General features: G+C 39.3%; 1 protein-coding gene across 1 annotated transcript in view; it reads right to left on the minus strand.

Annotated features, from left to right (window-relative positions):
* Positions 1–17,939, minus strand: part of DMD (dystrophin) — a 2,039,083-nt gene that overhangs the window by 539,938 nt on the left and 1,481,206 nt on the right. Inside the window, exon 53 of the mRNA XM_040468816.1 lies at positions 12,219–12,430. Coding sequence (XP_040324750.1) covers positions 12,219–12,430 — 212 coding nt within the window. The remainder of the gene's footprint in view (positions 1–12,218; positions 12,431–17,939) is intronic.

Here is a 17,939-nt window from a genome sequence, read left to right on the forward strand (position 1 = left end):
ATCTGTAAGGAAGCTATTTCAAAAGTAAAGCCTCTCACCATTAACTTCAAGATTCATCTATTAAACCTCTGACATTACCAACTCTGTTTCAGAAGGTAACAGTCTATACAGGGGATACTATTTAAGAAAATGGCCCTCATTTCCCAGCTTACTGGAAATGATTAATCTTTTCAATAGCTTTGAGGACTACATACCAAAGTTGTTACTTTTTTGTCCTTTCAACAATGACTACAAGCTGAGAGCAGGCTAGTAAATGTGTTATCGGCCAACCCATTAGAGTTCCATTATTTTCTGTCTTACATGGCTTCATGTAATGAATTTTCATAATTAAACTAATGGCATACAATTTATTTTCCTCCCTCTTTACTTTCAGGCCCCATTTCTCTTCTGGCTTCTTTGGAATAAGTTTTATACGAAATGAAGGGAGGAGAGCCCTGCAAGGTACTTCATTACCTTAATTTCATTATGACATTTTAGAAAGCATTCTCTTTATCTGGGCTCCCTCTGTAATTTGCTGACTTTATTAAAAGGCTTAAGTAGTGTTGTAATTAAGAAATCACCCAGCCTCTCCAGGCATCTAAGAGAAGTCTGGTTGAGAGGGTATGGAAATGGTCGGGTAGAAATGACTCCAGAGAGAATGCCAGAGGACAGATCCTCAGAAAGTGGCATTTGTCTTGGCTATTTTTCCAACCCCGTGAGCCTCCTGTGGTAGAAGATGTTATTTTCCGCGAGCAATCGGGGCCTTATCATGCCACGTGCACCCCCATTGAGTCAAGGATGGCTATGTCACTGATTTTGACTACGTGTAACTTACAGGCAGAAGTTGTATGAACCGATGGCATCATTCATGTTCCCTGCCTCCTGAATCATGGAAGTATGTATCAAGACTCCGCTGTTATCAGCTCTGGTCCCGGCGTGAGTAAGCTAAGTAGAACCCTCTTGTGAATCCACAACGGACACGTAACATGAGCAAAATATAAACTTTGTGTTGAGCCTCTAGACATGGATCTTGCTACTGTAGTACGACTTAGACCATCCTGACAGATACACCTAGTCAGGTACAACCCTATCTCCAGAAGGGCAATTCTATTATATCTACATAATCTGGGGCCAGGGTCAGGGATAGAGTAAGCTACTATAATAACTCATACAGAATAGGTTCTGTTGCTAATACATGTTGAGAAACTATGTTTCCAAAGCAGTTTATAAACTGGAAGAATCAAGAAAAGATCTGGATCTTAATGACACGAAGGCATAACCTCTTGAAAGCAGCTTGGAGAAATAATTTGCGTAGCATGAAATCTACCCATTTTAAGTGTATAATTTAGTGGTTTTTAGTATATTCAACGAATTAGGAAGCCATCACCACAATCTAATTTTGGAACATTTTCTTCAAACCCAGAAGAAACCCTGCACCAACTAATAGTCACTTTCCACTGCCCATTCTCTCTCTCCCCTAGCCTTTACTAGACACTTCACACAAACGGACTCAAACGATATGTGATCTTCTGTGATTGGCTTCTTTCGCCTAGCATCGTGTTTCTCAGGTTCATCCATGTTATAGCAGGTACCAGTACTGTATTAATTTTTATCGCCAAATAGTATTCCATGGCTGGATAGACCACACTTAAAAAAAAAAACATTCATTAGTTGACAAACATGTGAGGCTTCTCCACTTCTTGGCTATTACCAATGACTCTGCTACCAATATCCGTATAAAGGTTTTGTGGCCATGTATGTTTTTATTTCTCCTGGATACACACCCGAGTATGGCACTGTCAGGTCAGAGAGTAATTTCGTGTTAATGCCGAAGTTTTTCCCAAAGTTGTACCATTTTCCACTCCCAACAGCAATGGATGAGGTTACAGTTATTCCACATTCTTGTCAACACTCATTATTGTCTTTTTATTTTAATCATCCGAGTGAGTATGAAGCGGTATCTCGTGGTTTTCATTTGAATTTTCCTAACGACTGATGGTGTTGACAATCTTTTCATGGGCTTATTGGCCATTTGTACCTCCTCTTTGAAGAAGAGTCTATTAAAATCCTTTGTTGATTTGTAATCGGGTTGTATTTTTGCTCTGGTTGAGTTCTGAAGTTCTGTATATATTCTGGACATAAGTCCCATATTTGGTATTTGCAAATATTTTCTCCCATTCTGTGGGCTGTCTTTTCACTTTCTTCATGACAATGTTTGCAGCACAAGTTTTTAATTTTGATGAAGTTCAACTTACATATGGTTTCTTTTGTCACTCTTGCTTTTGGTATCATGTATATGCAAGAAAACATTACCTAACTTATCGTACTCCTATGTTATCTTGTAAGATTTTTAAATCTTATATTTTGCCCTATGATAATCCATTTTTGAGTGAATTTGTGTGTATGGTGTCAGGTCGGGTCAAACTTCATTATGTGGATACAAATATTTAATAATCCAAGCACAAGGTTTTAAAAAGACTATTCTTTTCCCATCTTAACAATCTTCGCAAGTCTTAACAACGTTGTGAAAAATCAATTGACCTGAAATGCAAAGATTTACATCTAGACTTTCAACGTTATTCCATCGATCTATGTGCCATATTCTTGTCAGTTCCATATTGTCTTGATGACGGTAGCTTTGTAGGAAGTTTCGAAATTGGGAATTGTGAGTCCTCTAACTTTGTTGTCTTCTCAAGGCTGATTTGGCTATTCTTTGTCCCTTGCATTTCAGTATATATTTTAGGAGCCACTTGACTATTTCTGCGGAAAGCCCAGCTAGAATTTTTGATGAGGTTCGCGTGAAGTCTGCAGATCAATTTGAGGATGTTGCTATCTTACCGATATTAAGTCTTTTGATCGGGAAACATGGGATATTTTTTCTATTTATTTAGATCTTCCTTAATTTCATTCCACAGTGCTTTGTAGTTGGCAGTAGACAGGTCTTGGGTTTCTTTTATTCCTAAGTGTTTTATTTTTTGATGCTATTGTAAATGGAGTGTTTTCGGAATTTCATTTTTTAGGTTATTCACTGCTTATGTACAGAAAAATAACTGATTTATGTATTTTGACCTTGCAATCTGCAAACTTGCTGAATTTATTAGTTCTAATATTCTTTTAGTATATTCCTTGGGATTTTCTGTATATAAGATCATGTCATCTGCAAATAGATTGCTTTACTTTTTCCTTTCCAAACCAGAAGACTTTTATCTATTTTTCTTGCCCAGTTTCCCTGGCCTGAACTTGTAGTATACTGGTAAATAGAAACGGTTAGAGCAGCCATCCTTACCCTGTTCGTGATCACAGGCGAAAGCATTCATTCTCTTTACTATGATGCTAGTTGTAGGTTTTTCTTAGATGCCCTTTATTAGGTTGAAGCATTTTCCTTCTGTATTAGTTTCCTAGGACTTCCAAGACAGAGTATCACAAACTGGGTGGCTTAAAATGATGAAATGTATTGTCTCACAGTTCTGGAGGATAGATCCAAACTAAGGTATCAGCAGACTATGCTCCATCTAAAACCTATAAGGAAGAATCCTTCCCTGCCTCTTTCCAGCTTCTGGTGGTGCCAGTCAATCCTTGGTATTCCTTGACTTACAGCTGCCACACTCTAATCTCTGCCTTTGTTGTCACGCAGTGTTTGCTCTGTTGTCAGTGTCTTCACATGACATTCTTCGCTCTGTGTATGCCTCTTTTCCTCCTTTTATAAAGACACCGGCCATATGTGGTTAAGAACCCAGCCTACTCTAGTATGACCTCATCTGAACTTGATCACATCTGCAATGACCCGATTTCCAAATACGGACACACTCATAAGTACCAGGGGTTGGGTCTTCCACACATCTTTTTAAGGAGACACTATTCAACCTACAACACCTTCTGCTTCTAATTTGTTGAGTGTGTGTGTGTGTGTGTGTGCGCGCGCACGCGCGCGGGCGCGCGTGCGTTTTCACGAAAGGGTTTTGGACTTTGTCAAATGCGTTTTCTACAACTATTAAGATGACCATGTGGGTTTTGCCCTTTATTCTACTGATATGATACATTACAGACAGCCCCAACTTATGATGGTTTGACTTATGACTTTTTAAAACTTTTATAATGATGTGAAAGTGACAGATACTCAGTGGAAAGCATACTTTGGATTTTCCATTTTGATCTTTCCCCAGACTAGCAACATGCAGTATGATACTCTGTCCTGACGTTGGGCAGTGGCAGTGAACTGCAGCTCCCAATCAGCCACGTTATCATGAGGGGGAGCAAGCGATGCACTTATGACCTTTCTGTACCCATATAACCGCTCTGTTTTTCACTCTCAGTACAGTAGTCGATAACTTACATGAGATATGTAACACTTTATATTATAAAATACGTATATTATAAAATACGCTTTGTGTTACGTGGTTTTGCCTAACTGTTGGCTAATGTAAATGCTCTGAGCATGTTTAAGGTGGGCTAGCTAAACTGTGATGGTTGGTAGGTAAGGTGTATTGAATGCATTTTTGGTTTATAATATTTACAACTTAGGACGGGTTTGTTGAGACAACCCCGTTGTAAGTCAAGGAAAATCTGTACGCTGATTCAATTTTGTATGTTAAACTAATTTTGCATGCCTGGAATACATTTCACTTGATTATGGTATACAGTCCTTTTAATATGGTGCTTTATTAGGTTTGAGAGTATTTTTCTTAAGGCTTTTTGAGTCTCTATTCATGAGGTATATTGGTTTGTAGTTTTTTTCTGGTGATATTTTCAGCTGGGAAGTATTCCTTTCTCTTCTAATTTCTGGAAGAGCTTGTGAAAAGCTGGTATTAGTTCATCTTGGGGGCACCTGAGTGGCCCAGTCAGTTAAGTGTCCAACTCTCGGATTCAGTTCAGGTCCTGATCCCAGGGTTGTGGGATTGAGCCTTGCACCCAGCATGGATTCTCTCTCTCCCTCCGCCCCTCTCCCCTGCTCACACTTTCTTTCTTTCTAAAAAAAAAAAAAAAAAAGAAAAAAAAATTAAAACAAAATAAATATTTGGTAAAGTTCACCAGTGAAGCCATCTGGTCTTGGGTCTTTTTTTGGGAAAATTTTAAAATGATCAATTCAATTTCTTTATTTGTTATAGGTGTATTCATATTTCTTATATCTTCCATTCATAACATCCTCTTATAATCCTTTTTATTTCTATACGTTTGGTAGGATTGTATCCTCCTTCACCTCTACGGTGAGTAATTTGAGCCTTCTCTCTCTTCTCTCTTAGTCCAGTTAAAGGGTTGTCAAAATTGTTGATCTTTTCAATAACTGACTTTTAATTTTCTTGATTTTCCCTCATTTTTCTTTTCTTTATTTCCTTGATTTCACTCTAATCTTTATTACTTCCTTCCTTCTGCTTGCTTTAGGTTCAATTTTCTTTTTCTAGTTTCTTAAGGTAGAAGATTGGGTTACTTATTTGAGATCTTTCTTCTTTTTTAACTGAGGTATTTATAGCTATAAATTTCACTCTAAAAATTCATTAGTTGCACCTCACAAGTTTCAGTGAGTTGTGTTTTTATTTACATTCATTTCAAAGTATTTTTGCATTTCCTTAGTGATTTATTTTTTGACCCATTGGTTATTTAAGAATGTACTGTATCATTTTCTCATATCGGCGTATTTCCCAAATTTGCTTTTATTAATTTTTAATTTTATTTACTTATGGCTAGAGGACCTACATTATGTGATTATAATCCTTTTAAATGTATTGAGACTTCTTTTGTGACCTAGTGTATCATCTATCCTACAGAATGTTCCATGTGCAATTGAAAAGAATGTATACTCTGTTATTACTGAGTGGGATGTTCTACAGAAGAGTGCTAGGTCTTGCTAATTCACAGGGTCTTTCTAAGTCTACTATTTCCTTGTTGATCTACTGCTCAGTCTATCCATTACTCAAAGTAGGAGACTGAAGCCTTTGTTTTTGGTGAATTGTTTATTTCTCCCCTCAATTCTGTCAGATTTACTTCCTGTGTTTTTAATTATTTTCCTTCTCTCTTTTCCTTGGTGTGGATTATTGCCATTGACCTGTCTTCAAGTTCACTGACTCTTCTGACAGCTCAACTCTGAGGTTGAGCCGCTCCAGTAAGAATTTCAATCATTACACTCTCACACTCCAGAATCTCTATTTGATTCCTGTTTGTAATTTGTATTCATTTATTGATATTTTCTATTTGGCAAGATGTGCATGTAGCTTTCTAGATATCCCAGGAAAATGTCAGAGTTTTTCAAGGACCGCTGGGGACATCTCATTCCCCAGATCTGCCTTTTCAGTTTTTCTCTAGACCATGATTATCTCAACTGGAATCACAGTTTCAGGCAGTTACAATTTAAACAATGTTGCTGGTTGTTTTGGATAAACACTCTGAGGATAGGGCTTTTTCTGGGGAGTTAGTGCAAAGTCAGGCCAAATAATGACAAGGCCTTGTGTACAGGTTTGTTCTAGGGAGCCGCAAGACAGGCCAAATAGTAATAAAGCTCTGAGAATTAAAGGGGTCTTTCTGATGAAGTCCATTCCCGGTCTTTCCTCTCTGGTGGCCCTAAGGCTGCTGATTCTCAAAGCTACGATGCAGCAGGGAGAAAGTGATGGCAATGAGCCAAGTTAAAAAGCCTCAAACCCTGCTTTTCTTACTGAAGTTCAGCAGTTTATATAATGTTGTGAACCTTTGCTTAATTTCCAGAGTTCAGAGAAGGCGATTTTGACCATTTTTGCAATTTGTTGCTTTTATGGAGGAGTGAGTTTACACAGTTGGTACATTATATTTTCAAGCATGGTAGACGTTAAACTATGAAAAGGAAACAAGGCAAAACATGGTGTAATCAGAACATAATGCTATTCAAGTCTTGGGGGCTCTGCACTAAATATTTATATGGTATAGCAGTACCTGGGGACACTAGCCCATTACCTCCTCTGCTCTATCAGTGATGTACGAATCACTCTGGTTGTACGCTTTGAAAAGTTTAATAGCTTCCTACATACTTTGGGAGGAAAAGTACTATCAGGTTATTGATTCTTTCTCCTTAATCACGTGGAAGCTTTAGGAGAGAACAAAAGGGAGTAAAGAAAATGCGTGAAACCGCGGCAGGTCCCAGCAAGAAGATTTCTGATATTTTTGCATTACAGTATCAGAAATCCAAACCTCCAACTACCAGGGTTAATCAATTTGCTGATTTAATTTTGTGCACGTCAAAAAGTAAATAAAACATGTGGAAAAAGGATTCAGCTTCCACTACTGTGCGTATCCTTATGGCAGGTTAGGATATTGTCTAATACCGCCCATTACCCCCCCAAATAATTAAAACTACAATGTTCTACTTCCATATTTGAAAAAGCTCTCCACCGGCTTCTTTCCTAGTAAAATAATTGGAGACCCTCAAAGAACTACTGTATTTACTATATATAATAAGGACAACTTTTTAAAGTAGTTACACGATTACAGTGTATCTATGTTTCAAGTTCCCTAAAGAACGTCTTCAAAACATCTATTTTGCAGCCTTGGAAATGTTTATTTACTAATTTGATAAATTATTGGATTTTTCGCCTCAGATAGTTTTAAGTATTATAGAGCCAAATCAGCTAGGCTCAAACAAGATTTCACTTCTCTATTGAATTCATGTACTCTTAGCTCAGCCAAGCACAAAACAGCTAATGCCGTCACATTTGAAAGGCTTTTATGCTGAATTTGACACAAAAGCAATCACAAAGCAGACAAAAAAGGAATTTCTCTTTCAAAAGCTGAAAGGGGAAAAAATAAATGAAAACTCTGAGCCTGGGTAAATCTCTCTTGACACTGGAAAAGAAAGCTTAAAATCACCAAGAGATAATTTTTCCAAAGAATTCATTGCCACGTTTGGACCGATCTTAATAGTCCCATGATGACCACTGCTAGCAGTTTTAGGTGCCAATGTCACACCATCTTACTGCTTATGAAAGTTAAATGGCAGCATCTCTCATAGGATTCTGTTATAGCTTACTGGAAGGGAGTTTGATTAGAATGGAAATCCTGTATGATTTTCCCTGACATCTGTCTTTCCATCTCAAAAAAACATTATTGTTTTATTAGGGCCATGGAGAAGGTCAACTGAAGTCAGGTGGTGAACAAAATCAACTGCTAACTCCCATTATGTTTTTGTTTCCAAAAAGTTACGGGATATACCGGAGAGAAATTATACGTATACAATGGGCATCTCTTAACCACCTGCTGACTACTTATTGACATGATGGGCTATCCACAGCTTGCTTTCAAGATGGACTTTCCCCAGATGTTATCTCAGATTTCATTCCTATTCTGTGAAGGGGTGATTACTGTCCCCATTTTGTCTCCACTACTTTTTTTTTTTTTTTTTTTTTTAACCCAGAGGACGAGGCTGCCTGAATGTCCAATCGGTAAGGAAGTGGTTAAGGACGGGACTTAATGAGATATTGAAAATAATTTAAAATGATCATTATTAAACGTTATATAGAGAAATACATATAAATATTTATACAATGATACCAAGGTTGAAATCAGAATTCCAAATTTTGTCCACATTACAGGACAAGTAAGATATGTAGACAATAAATGGCAGAGATTAGGGGCCAAGATGAGCAATTATGAATCATCAAAATATCAGAATGGTAGACGAATTTTTCTTTAGTTCAGGTAAGGCGACGGGCTTAAATTTTCAGAGTAGAATCCTACTAGGGCTTGCCTTTGAAACCGTTGCATTGTGACAGTGAGGGCTGCTGCAAGGGAGGCTGCCTGCTTCAATCACAGCTCTCCACCTCTGTAGCCACAGCTTGATGACTGCCTCACCAGGCTCACCAGCTCGCTTCTGATCTTAGGCACATAGACTCCGAAAGGGTTTATGGAGCAAGGAGATCCTGCTCAAATTATCCAATGCCTCTTTATGTCTATTTTTACCCTCTCTTCATAAAAGGCGATTGTAAGTGATAAGCCAACTATTACCACTCAGTAGTGAAACATATTGGACATCAGGGCCAGATCTCCATTTTATATGCTTCCTGACGCTTAAATGTTTTTTATTGTTTATTCCTTTCTTGAGAGAGAGAGACACACACAGAATGAGTGGGTGAGGGGCAGAGAGAGAGAAGGAGACACAGAATCCAAAGCAGGCTCCAGGCTCTGAGCTGTCAGCACAGAGCCCGACGTGGGGCTTGAACTCATGAACCATGAGATGACGACCTGAGCTGAGGTCAGACACTTAACCGACTGAGCCACCCGGGCAGCCCTATGTTCTCTGACTTTTAGAAGAATTAAAAATTGTAGTTCCATTAAAAAAGGGGATATACTTTGCAATTGTCTTTTTAGCTTTTCATAGTAAAACAGAATATGAAAACCTGTTCCCTGTATACTATTTTCATTATTTTCATTTTCTGCCTGTTGGCTTATACGATCTTATTGGTCAATTCATAATGACAGGTGTCTCCCTTTCTGATCTTTACAGTGTCTTCTTGATTTGTCTTAGCCACATAGAAGACAATGGGTAGAAGAGAACGTATGTGAGGTCATCTACAAGAGTAAGTGCTATGCATTCACATCCTAACTCTGTCATTTTGAAGAGGAGTTTCTGAACTTCTCTGGCCTTCAATTTTCTCACCTGTAAATAGGGAACAATAGTAGTCTCCATGGAAGGTTCTTGAGATGGTGAAATAAGCCAATATATGTGAAGTGATTAGCACAATTTTTGACAAAGAGCAAGTACTAGCCAAATGTTAGTATTAGCACTTGAATTACTTTTAGCTTTAGCATATGTCATTTATGAAATGGATGTGAAAATTACAGCTTTGGTCATCTTCATATAATGAACTTACACTGAAATTATATATAATTAATTAATTAATGAATTAATCTATTTATTTATTTTTAATGTTTTATTTATTTTTAAGACAGAGAGAGACAGAGCATGAGTGGGGATGGGACAGAGAGAGAGAGGGAGACACAGAATCTGAAGCAGGCTCCAGGCTCTGAGCTGTCAGCACAGAGCCCAACGCGGGGCTCGAACTCACAAACCGTGATATCGTGACCAGAGCCGAAGTCGGACGCTCAACCGACTGAGCCACCCGGGCGCCCCAATATATATATATATATAATTTAATTCCTGAACATATAACACAAACAAAAACATCAGTTTCTATAGATAACGGCTGAGCCATTTTTATCATGACATTTTAGAAAGACAATTCAAAAGCAAAATTTTTATTTTAAAAGTATGACAAGGAGAGCGATTATAATACCATCTTGTCTCTGTTTTAGGTATTTAAAACACATTACATATTTTGACGATGAAATTGTTTTCTTTTATCCTTTCATATTCTCTTTTGCAACTCTTTTCTTCTCTTATTTTTAAGCCCCTTGCTTTTCTAAGAGCTATAAAACCCTAATCACTCTTGCCATCACTTTAAGATTCTTGTAGGTTTTAAGATTTCTCATGTGCCAACTTGCAGAGTCTTCTTGTCCTCATCAAATTTATCACTATATGCCTGTCATCTCTTCTTCCCCTCTTCCAACTCAAGGGTCCAGTCCAAACTCTTTTCCCTTGTTAATTCCTCTCTACCAGTTAACCCCTCTGTTTCAAGATCTGCTAGATTCGTAGAATCCTCAGTTTTTGGAGAGGAAAAGCAAATCGCATAGCATACCGAGTACCTTATGGGTAAGACCACAGCCTTCAAGAGTAGCTACGTGAATTCTATATTTCCCATAGTCAAACCAAGAATTGGGAACATCATCATTAGAAATTCCTACATCTTCTATGTACACCCCAAGGAGAAAAATCTTAGTGGCCACATGTACCTACCACGTGAAAGAAACAATTGCTTCCAACAGAGCTAATGATAAGCCTATAGAATCCTATGGGACTTTCTAACATTCTTGTCATGTAAACAAAAATCTTGTCCTCATAGCAGCTCAGGTCCTTTGGAGAAGTAGCTACGGCAGAGTCTGGCTAAAAACTCACTAGCTCACTTTTCCCATTTACTCTTCCTGATGTTAAATTGGGAGCACGTTCTGCTCAATGGGATGTGGGTGGAAGTGATGATGTACATAATCTCCAGGCCTGTCCATAGAACCCCATGGATAAACTGGCCACGTTTTCTCTTACTCTCCTGCAGTGACCTGGGGCAGCCATGAGTTCAAGATGACAGTTTCACAAAATTGGAAAAGCCTGGATTCCTCAAGTCACTATTTATGAGAGCGCTCCCAGGAAGGACTCTTCAACCTGCACTGTACTATGACACAACCAAGGAATTAATCATTATTATATTAAATTCTTGAGAAATCAGGGTTTATTTTTTAAATAAACCTAGCACAAACACATATGCTATGTAGCTCGGCACAGCCTAAACACTGACTAATTTAGAAATGGAAGCCACTTCATCCAAGAAAACCACAATGTAAGGCTCTTTTTCTCAGATGACATAGCTAATTTGTGATTCAGACAATTGTTTAGCAGAAGGCCTTTTTCCACCAGAAAAAAAAACTCTATAGAGGGTTTTAATCAAAAATTCAATCTAATCAAGTTCCCACTGTGCTACTTCTCTGCTTAGCATTTAAGGTCTTTCCCAACTGACCCATAAGTAGGGGGTTGGAGAGAATTAAAATGCATCGAAAGCACCATGCGTGATGCTTGATAAAACATGGCCATTAAACAAATATTATTTCCTTTCCCAGTTCTCTTTCTTGTATCCCAGAGAGCTCTAGATCATGAGATGGACAGATACATGATGGAGTTTTGGGGGGAAAGAAGAGGAAGAAGAGAAGGAAGACAAAGAAGTAGAGAGATTGGTCTGGAGGTCAAAGACCTGGAGGAGAAAGTGAGAGTACACCTTACCCTTGCCTTGCCTTACACATCTCCTCCCTTCTCCACTCAGGGCCCTACTTAGGAAGGAGTAGACCTGTTCCTTTTTCTACGAAGGAAGTAATCCCAACCCCCTGCCTTCATGCTACCACATAAGTCTGGACATCAGCTATGAAGTGATCTCAAAAAATGGTATACTATGAAAAGCAGCCGATGATATCCCGATTAAACAAAATTAATTTTAAGTTTGCTATTAGCCATCAATTCTCCTCTAATCTCTACCTTGGCTGAAAAGTCTACTGTTCATTTCAGCCTAAACGCAATTTTCTTTTCATACGTTTACCTTAAAAAGCATTCAATTTTCATCCATATTATAATTTTATCCAGTACCACTGGTATTTTATTTTAAGGACATATCTGTGATACTAACCTTGGTTTCTGTGATTTTCTTTTGGATCGCATCCATTGTGTAGGGAGTCTCCTTCCATGACTCCAGCTTGGCTCTGGCCTGCCCCAGCACCTGCTCAGCTTCTTCTTTAGCTTCCAGCCATTGTGTGGAATCCTTTAACATTTCATTCAACTGCTGCCTCCGGTTCTGAAGGTGCTCCTGTACTTCATCCCACTGACTCTGAATTCTTTCAACTGGAATAAAAGGAAAAAAATGAATATATAGGAGTGAATGCAGATCTGGAGAAGATATCTGAATTTTAACATTCAAAGATTTCCCCACCGTTTCTAGTACTCATTTAAAACATTGTTCACTGTGTTACAGCTAGGATAAGGGACAATCGAATTCCTTTCTTGTTCAGTGGCAAACAGGAGGTTAAGTTATCTTCCTGAAGGTGACCTAGAACATCAGTAGTATACGTAAATATTCAGCTCTGTCTTGTTCCCAATCCCCAGAGTCAAATATGAATAATCATTTAGAAAGGTACGATAGCAGAACGCCTGAATTGCCTTGCCCTTAGCACTTGAGAGCCCAACAACCTGACTTCTGACACTGTCATTGGAAATTCATTCCTCAAAGGCTTTGTGGGGCCCCAAAGAATTTGTTTTGCCATCTGAGTGGCCGGCCAGATCTACCAGGGAGTTGATGGTTCCCGTCGCCCCACCTCCCAGGAGCAGCCTGTAAGGAAGAAGCGATGGTAGGTATTGGGGCATGAGTATTTGAGTCCCATTCATACCAGGGTATGTAACTGGGGAGCATGTGTTTTACAAGGGTTCCAGAGTTTTCCTAGTGGGATAAAGCTCCAGTGACCCAAAGAAGGAACCTGCTTGTTAACGCACCATCTTTTATTGACTTGCCTACCTGCCTTACTGGCTGTTTCCCTCAACTCCCAAATAAACCATGCACTCTCAAAACCTTTTCCTGGGGTCTTCTTCTGAGGCAACCCAAGAGCAGATAGGCATCCTGGAAATGTAACAATATCTAAGGATCCATGCTGATTATATTTTGTAAGACAGCCTTATCCTGAGGCAATTTGTTTGGTATCGTTGTGAGTCCAAGATGGAGATGCCCTATTAATTCTTCTCTGAAGTACTTTATTTTAATATATTAAAAACAAACATACCACATCGTCTTTTTCTTTTAAGGACCACATTATCTTTTCTTGAAGCTCATTTCATAAAATACAAACAATGCCCTAGAAAATAAGTAATAAAACCACTACCAACTTTATCCCATGAGGAAAACCTGACAAATATTCTAGATGTTTCCTTAAGTCTCGATGAATACCATACATAGGCGGTTACCAAATTCTCTCATACAGAACTCCTTCCCACTTTTTACATATTCCCACTGCAAAGCTCTGTCATTTTTCACCTACATACCTGCAAAAGACCGTATGGCCCCACTGCTTCGAGTCTGTTTTGTAACACAACTTCTACACTACAGAGAGAGCAATAACTAATATAAATATGATCACCCCAATCCCTCATTTAAACCCTTCAATGCCTCCCTACTGTCCTCTGAAATATCTTAGCTTGACATACATGTTCCTCTGTGATCTGGCCTGGATAATCTAGGAGATTTATTTACAAAGGAACAAATTAGAACATAATCAGCGTAAACGAAAGTCACCAAAAATAATACAGGAAATTGGACCTTGAGGCATTGGAGCTGTTGGCTACATCTGGGACCAAGAATTCAGGGGAGGGAGAAGTGTCCAGAAGCTGGGAATCACCAGGAGAAACCACCTTGAGAGGCGCGGTAATCTTTTCTCAAGGGACACTGTCAGCCTGAGGCAACTTCCCTGGAAGGAACCAGGAGAATAAATACCCTGATCTCACTTTGCCCTTGCTCTCTTCGCTTTTCCTAACAGGTCTCCCGAGTGGGTAAACCAACCGGAAGGCAGAGAGCATGGGAGCCCAATGGTGACACAGATCTGCCCCTCAGAGTAGAGACCACAGGAGAGAAGGGCAAGGGGGGCTATGGATAGAGATAAAATGTACACAGAACAGTACTGTAAAATTGCACTTCACGACGTTAAGTTTAGACCTTCTTCATTAACCCTGCTGTTGGCTCCGTTAAGTTAGGAGAACTCAGGAGTTAAAGAAATGCTTGAGATTTTCTGTAAATAAGCATCAGAACTAGACAGAACCTACAAGACTAGTGATTGTGACATGAAATCAAGAATCTGGGACCTGGAGTAGGCAAAACCAAGTAAGTCGCCTTCATTATGCACGATTGGGGTTTAAAAATTTTTTTTTAACATTTTATTTATTTTTGAGACAGGGCGAGACAGAGCATGAACAGGGGAGGGTCAGAGAGAGGGAGACACAGAATCTGAAACAGGCTCCGGGCTCTGAGCCGTCAGCACAGAGCCCGACGCGGGGCTCAAACTCACAGACCGTGAGATCGTGACCTGAGCCAAAGTCGGCCGCTTAACCGACTGAGCCACCCAGGCGCCCCTACGCATGATTGTTTTTATTGGGTTTGTTTCTGTTTGCGTGTGTAACATGTGAACCTCTGTTTTAAATGTCAGTCTCTCTCTCTGATCTTTGAGCCCCATTCTGTTTTGTGTGTTTGTTTCATCACTGTTGTTGCCCCACAAGGTAGTGCGGTACCTATCATAGTTGAGATTTACAGTTATTATTTATTTATTTGTAACAGGCTTTAAGTAATCTCTGTACCCAACGTGGGGCTCGAACTCACAACCTCGAGATCAAAAGTTGCATGGTCCCCTGACTGAGTCAGCCAGGTGCCCTGAGATATATAATTATTAAGTAGTCTTCTATTTAATCTTTAGTTTGCAAAATGACTAGTATAAATGCTCTTATAAGAAAGCTGTGGAAAATATAAATAAATACGCCTTAACATGTTCTGAAATATTTCCCCATCAATCATAGAAATAACTGATATTCCAATTACGAACCAATTTTTCCACTTATCGTAGCAGGTTATTTTATTATGCATACTTGGCACCTTTTTTTCTTAGCCCATTTTTATATACTATATGCATTTGAAAATAATAAAATTGGCTTTCCTTAAAAAGTCTCTGATTCCAATTTGCCTTTGCATTAATCAGCCTTGATTAGTGACATTTTATTACGCTAGCAAAATTTTAAATGCCTCGTATTTTTGATATAAACATGGTAAGCCATTTGCAATCATGCCCGTGAATATTTCATACATCTTATAGTTCATTTCAGTAGGGCAGACATAATCTCCATATTTGAATAGGCCGTCCTATGAGGAAGAAGTAAGATAGTTCTTCCTATTATATGGGTATATATGTCTTCATTGAGCCAAAAGGAGGAAACTTTCACAACCCAGATCATTATCTCAATCATACCGTTTGAATGTTTGTTGAGTCACAGCAATCAAAGTGCTCATCCCAAAGGGGTGGTGCGTGTGCAATGTGGCAAGATAAAATGGTTCTTTGGTGCGTGCATCCCACTAAGGGTGTGCTTTCTCATCCTTGACCTTCAACTGTATGCGATCATCAGATAATACTTAACTAAATAAATGTACCGGCTACAGACTCACTCAACCATCCATCTATCCCTCCAAGCACCCCAAACCAACAGTCTGTTCGTCTAGCCTGCCAGTCACCATTTTATTTACCATCTGCTAGACACCGGGCATTATGCTAAGTGGTGGGGAAACAAAACAGTCAAGACAGATTCCCCGGTCTCTAGTTGGTGCCTGCCATATAAAGGTGTTGGCCACTGTCTACCCAAAGAATAAAGGATGAACGGTTCTGGGGAAAAGATAATGAGTTCAATCTTAGGCCTATCCATTGGGAGGTTTTAGTCACTTGGAATGAAGGTGCAATGGCACAGCTGTGTATTTTGGGAGAGAAATCCCAGATTATAAATTACTGCAGAGAAGCAGTGAAGACATCAATGGGAACGCATTCTCATTGATACGGTATGTAAATCGATCGAACAGAACAGAGGGTTAAAGACGAAGTCCTGGAAAACGCATGACGGAACGTAAAGACAGAACAGAGCCGAGGTAGCCAGGAAGATGAATGAATGGCTAGAGAGGTAGGGGGAATGCTTGCAAAGGGTACTGTCATAAAGACACGGGCAAGAAAGGATTTCAAAAACGCAAGAGTGGTTGACACTTTTAAATGCCGTAAGTGTCACAACAGGTAATAAAAATCAGAATAATTAACATTTATCCGAATACCTCCACTGATTAAAGGACTATTTTAAGTTCTATACGAGCGTTAATTCATTTAATCAACATGATGATCTTATGAGGTAGGTATTACTGTTTATGCTGCTGCTGCTGCTGTTGCTGCCACTTCTCCTCCTTGAACGGAGGAAGAAACAGACTGCTTGAAAGGAGGGCCATAAGGTCATATCGATAGGGAGCGCAGGCGCCAGGGCTTGGAACCAGTCAGACTCCCCAAGGCCCATGCCAAAAGTATCCCTTGGCTTGGATCACACAGAATTCCCTGAAGACCATACAGAAAATAATTTTAGCGGAGTGGTAGAAATCTTACTGTCAAGGATTGACAAATGAATCAGCCAATGACGAGAGCTGGAAGAGAATCACCCTTTGTGGGTGACAACTGGGAGGTGCGTTTTTCGCTGTCTCCCAGAGTTCACTCATCAGGGTTGAATGCTAGTGGCCCACAGCAATCACTTGCTCCATAATTGGCCCAATCATTGGCTTCTTCCCTATTTCCCGGTCCCACTCTCCTACGGGTATTTCAGGGGATCACCTTACAAGTAAGAACACTTTCACTCAAATCATTGTTTAAAGGTTATCCGTCTGGGAGAAGGTACTCTGAGAATTTTATTCATTAAAAACAAAAACAAAAACGAAAACAAAACTTAGTGCTTGTTACCTGGTACACTTTCAGTAACTATCTGTCAAGTGAATTGTACATTCAGACTATTTTAATTATCCACGCTTCCTTTTGCTAATGATGCAAATATTCCACTTCTAAAGTTAATCTTTGCCCCGGACCTCGAGTCTTGCTTCCTTAGAAGGAATCACTGGGTCTTGACTGCATTTCAAGTTTACGTAATTTGAACAATGGCTGAAGAATTATGCTCATTGTCACTTCTCATCAGGGAAATGCAAATCAAAACTACAATGAGATATCACCTCACACCTGTCAGAAAGGCTAAAATCAACAACTCAAGAAACAACAGGTGTTGGCGAGAATGTGGAGAAAAAGGAGCCCTCCTGCACCGTTAGTGGGAATCCAAACTGGGGCGGCCGCTGTGGAAAACAGTATGGAGGTTGCTCAAAAAGCTAAAACTAGAACTACCTTATGATCCAGCAGTCGCATTACTGGATATTTACCCAAAAGGCACAAAAACACTAATCCAAAGGGATATATGCACCTCTAGGTTTACAGCAGCATTATTCACAACAACCAAGATATAAAAGCAGCCCAGGTGTCCATCAAGAGACAGATGGATAAAGAAGATGTGGTATATAGATGCAAAGGGATATTATTCAGCCATAGAAAGCATGAAATCTTGCCATTTGCCGCAACATGGATGGGTCTGGAGAGTATAGGCCTAAGTGAAATAAGTCAAAGAAAGGAAGACAAATACCATAAGATTTCACTCATGTGTGGAATTTCAGGGAAAAAAAGAACAGCAAAGGGGAAAAAAAGAAGAGAGACAAAGAGACAAAGCAAGAAACAGACTCTTAACTACAGAGAATGAACTAATGGCTACC

Source organism: Herpailurus yagouaroundi, unplaced genomic scaffold (assembly GCF_014898765.1).
Source record: "Herpailurus yagouaroundi ecotype Mexico unplaced genomic scaffold, PumYag 67793, whole genome shotgun sequence".
In the NCBI taxonomy this organism is placed as follows: domain Eukaryota; kingdom Metazoa; phylum Chordata; class Mammalia; order Carnivora; family Felidae; genus Herpailurus; species Herpailurus yagouaroundi.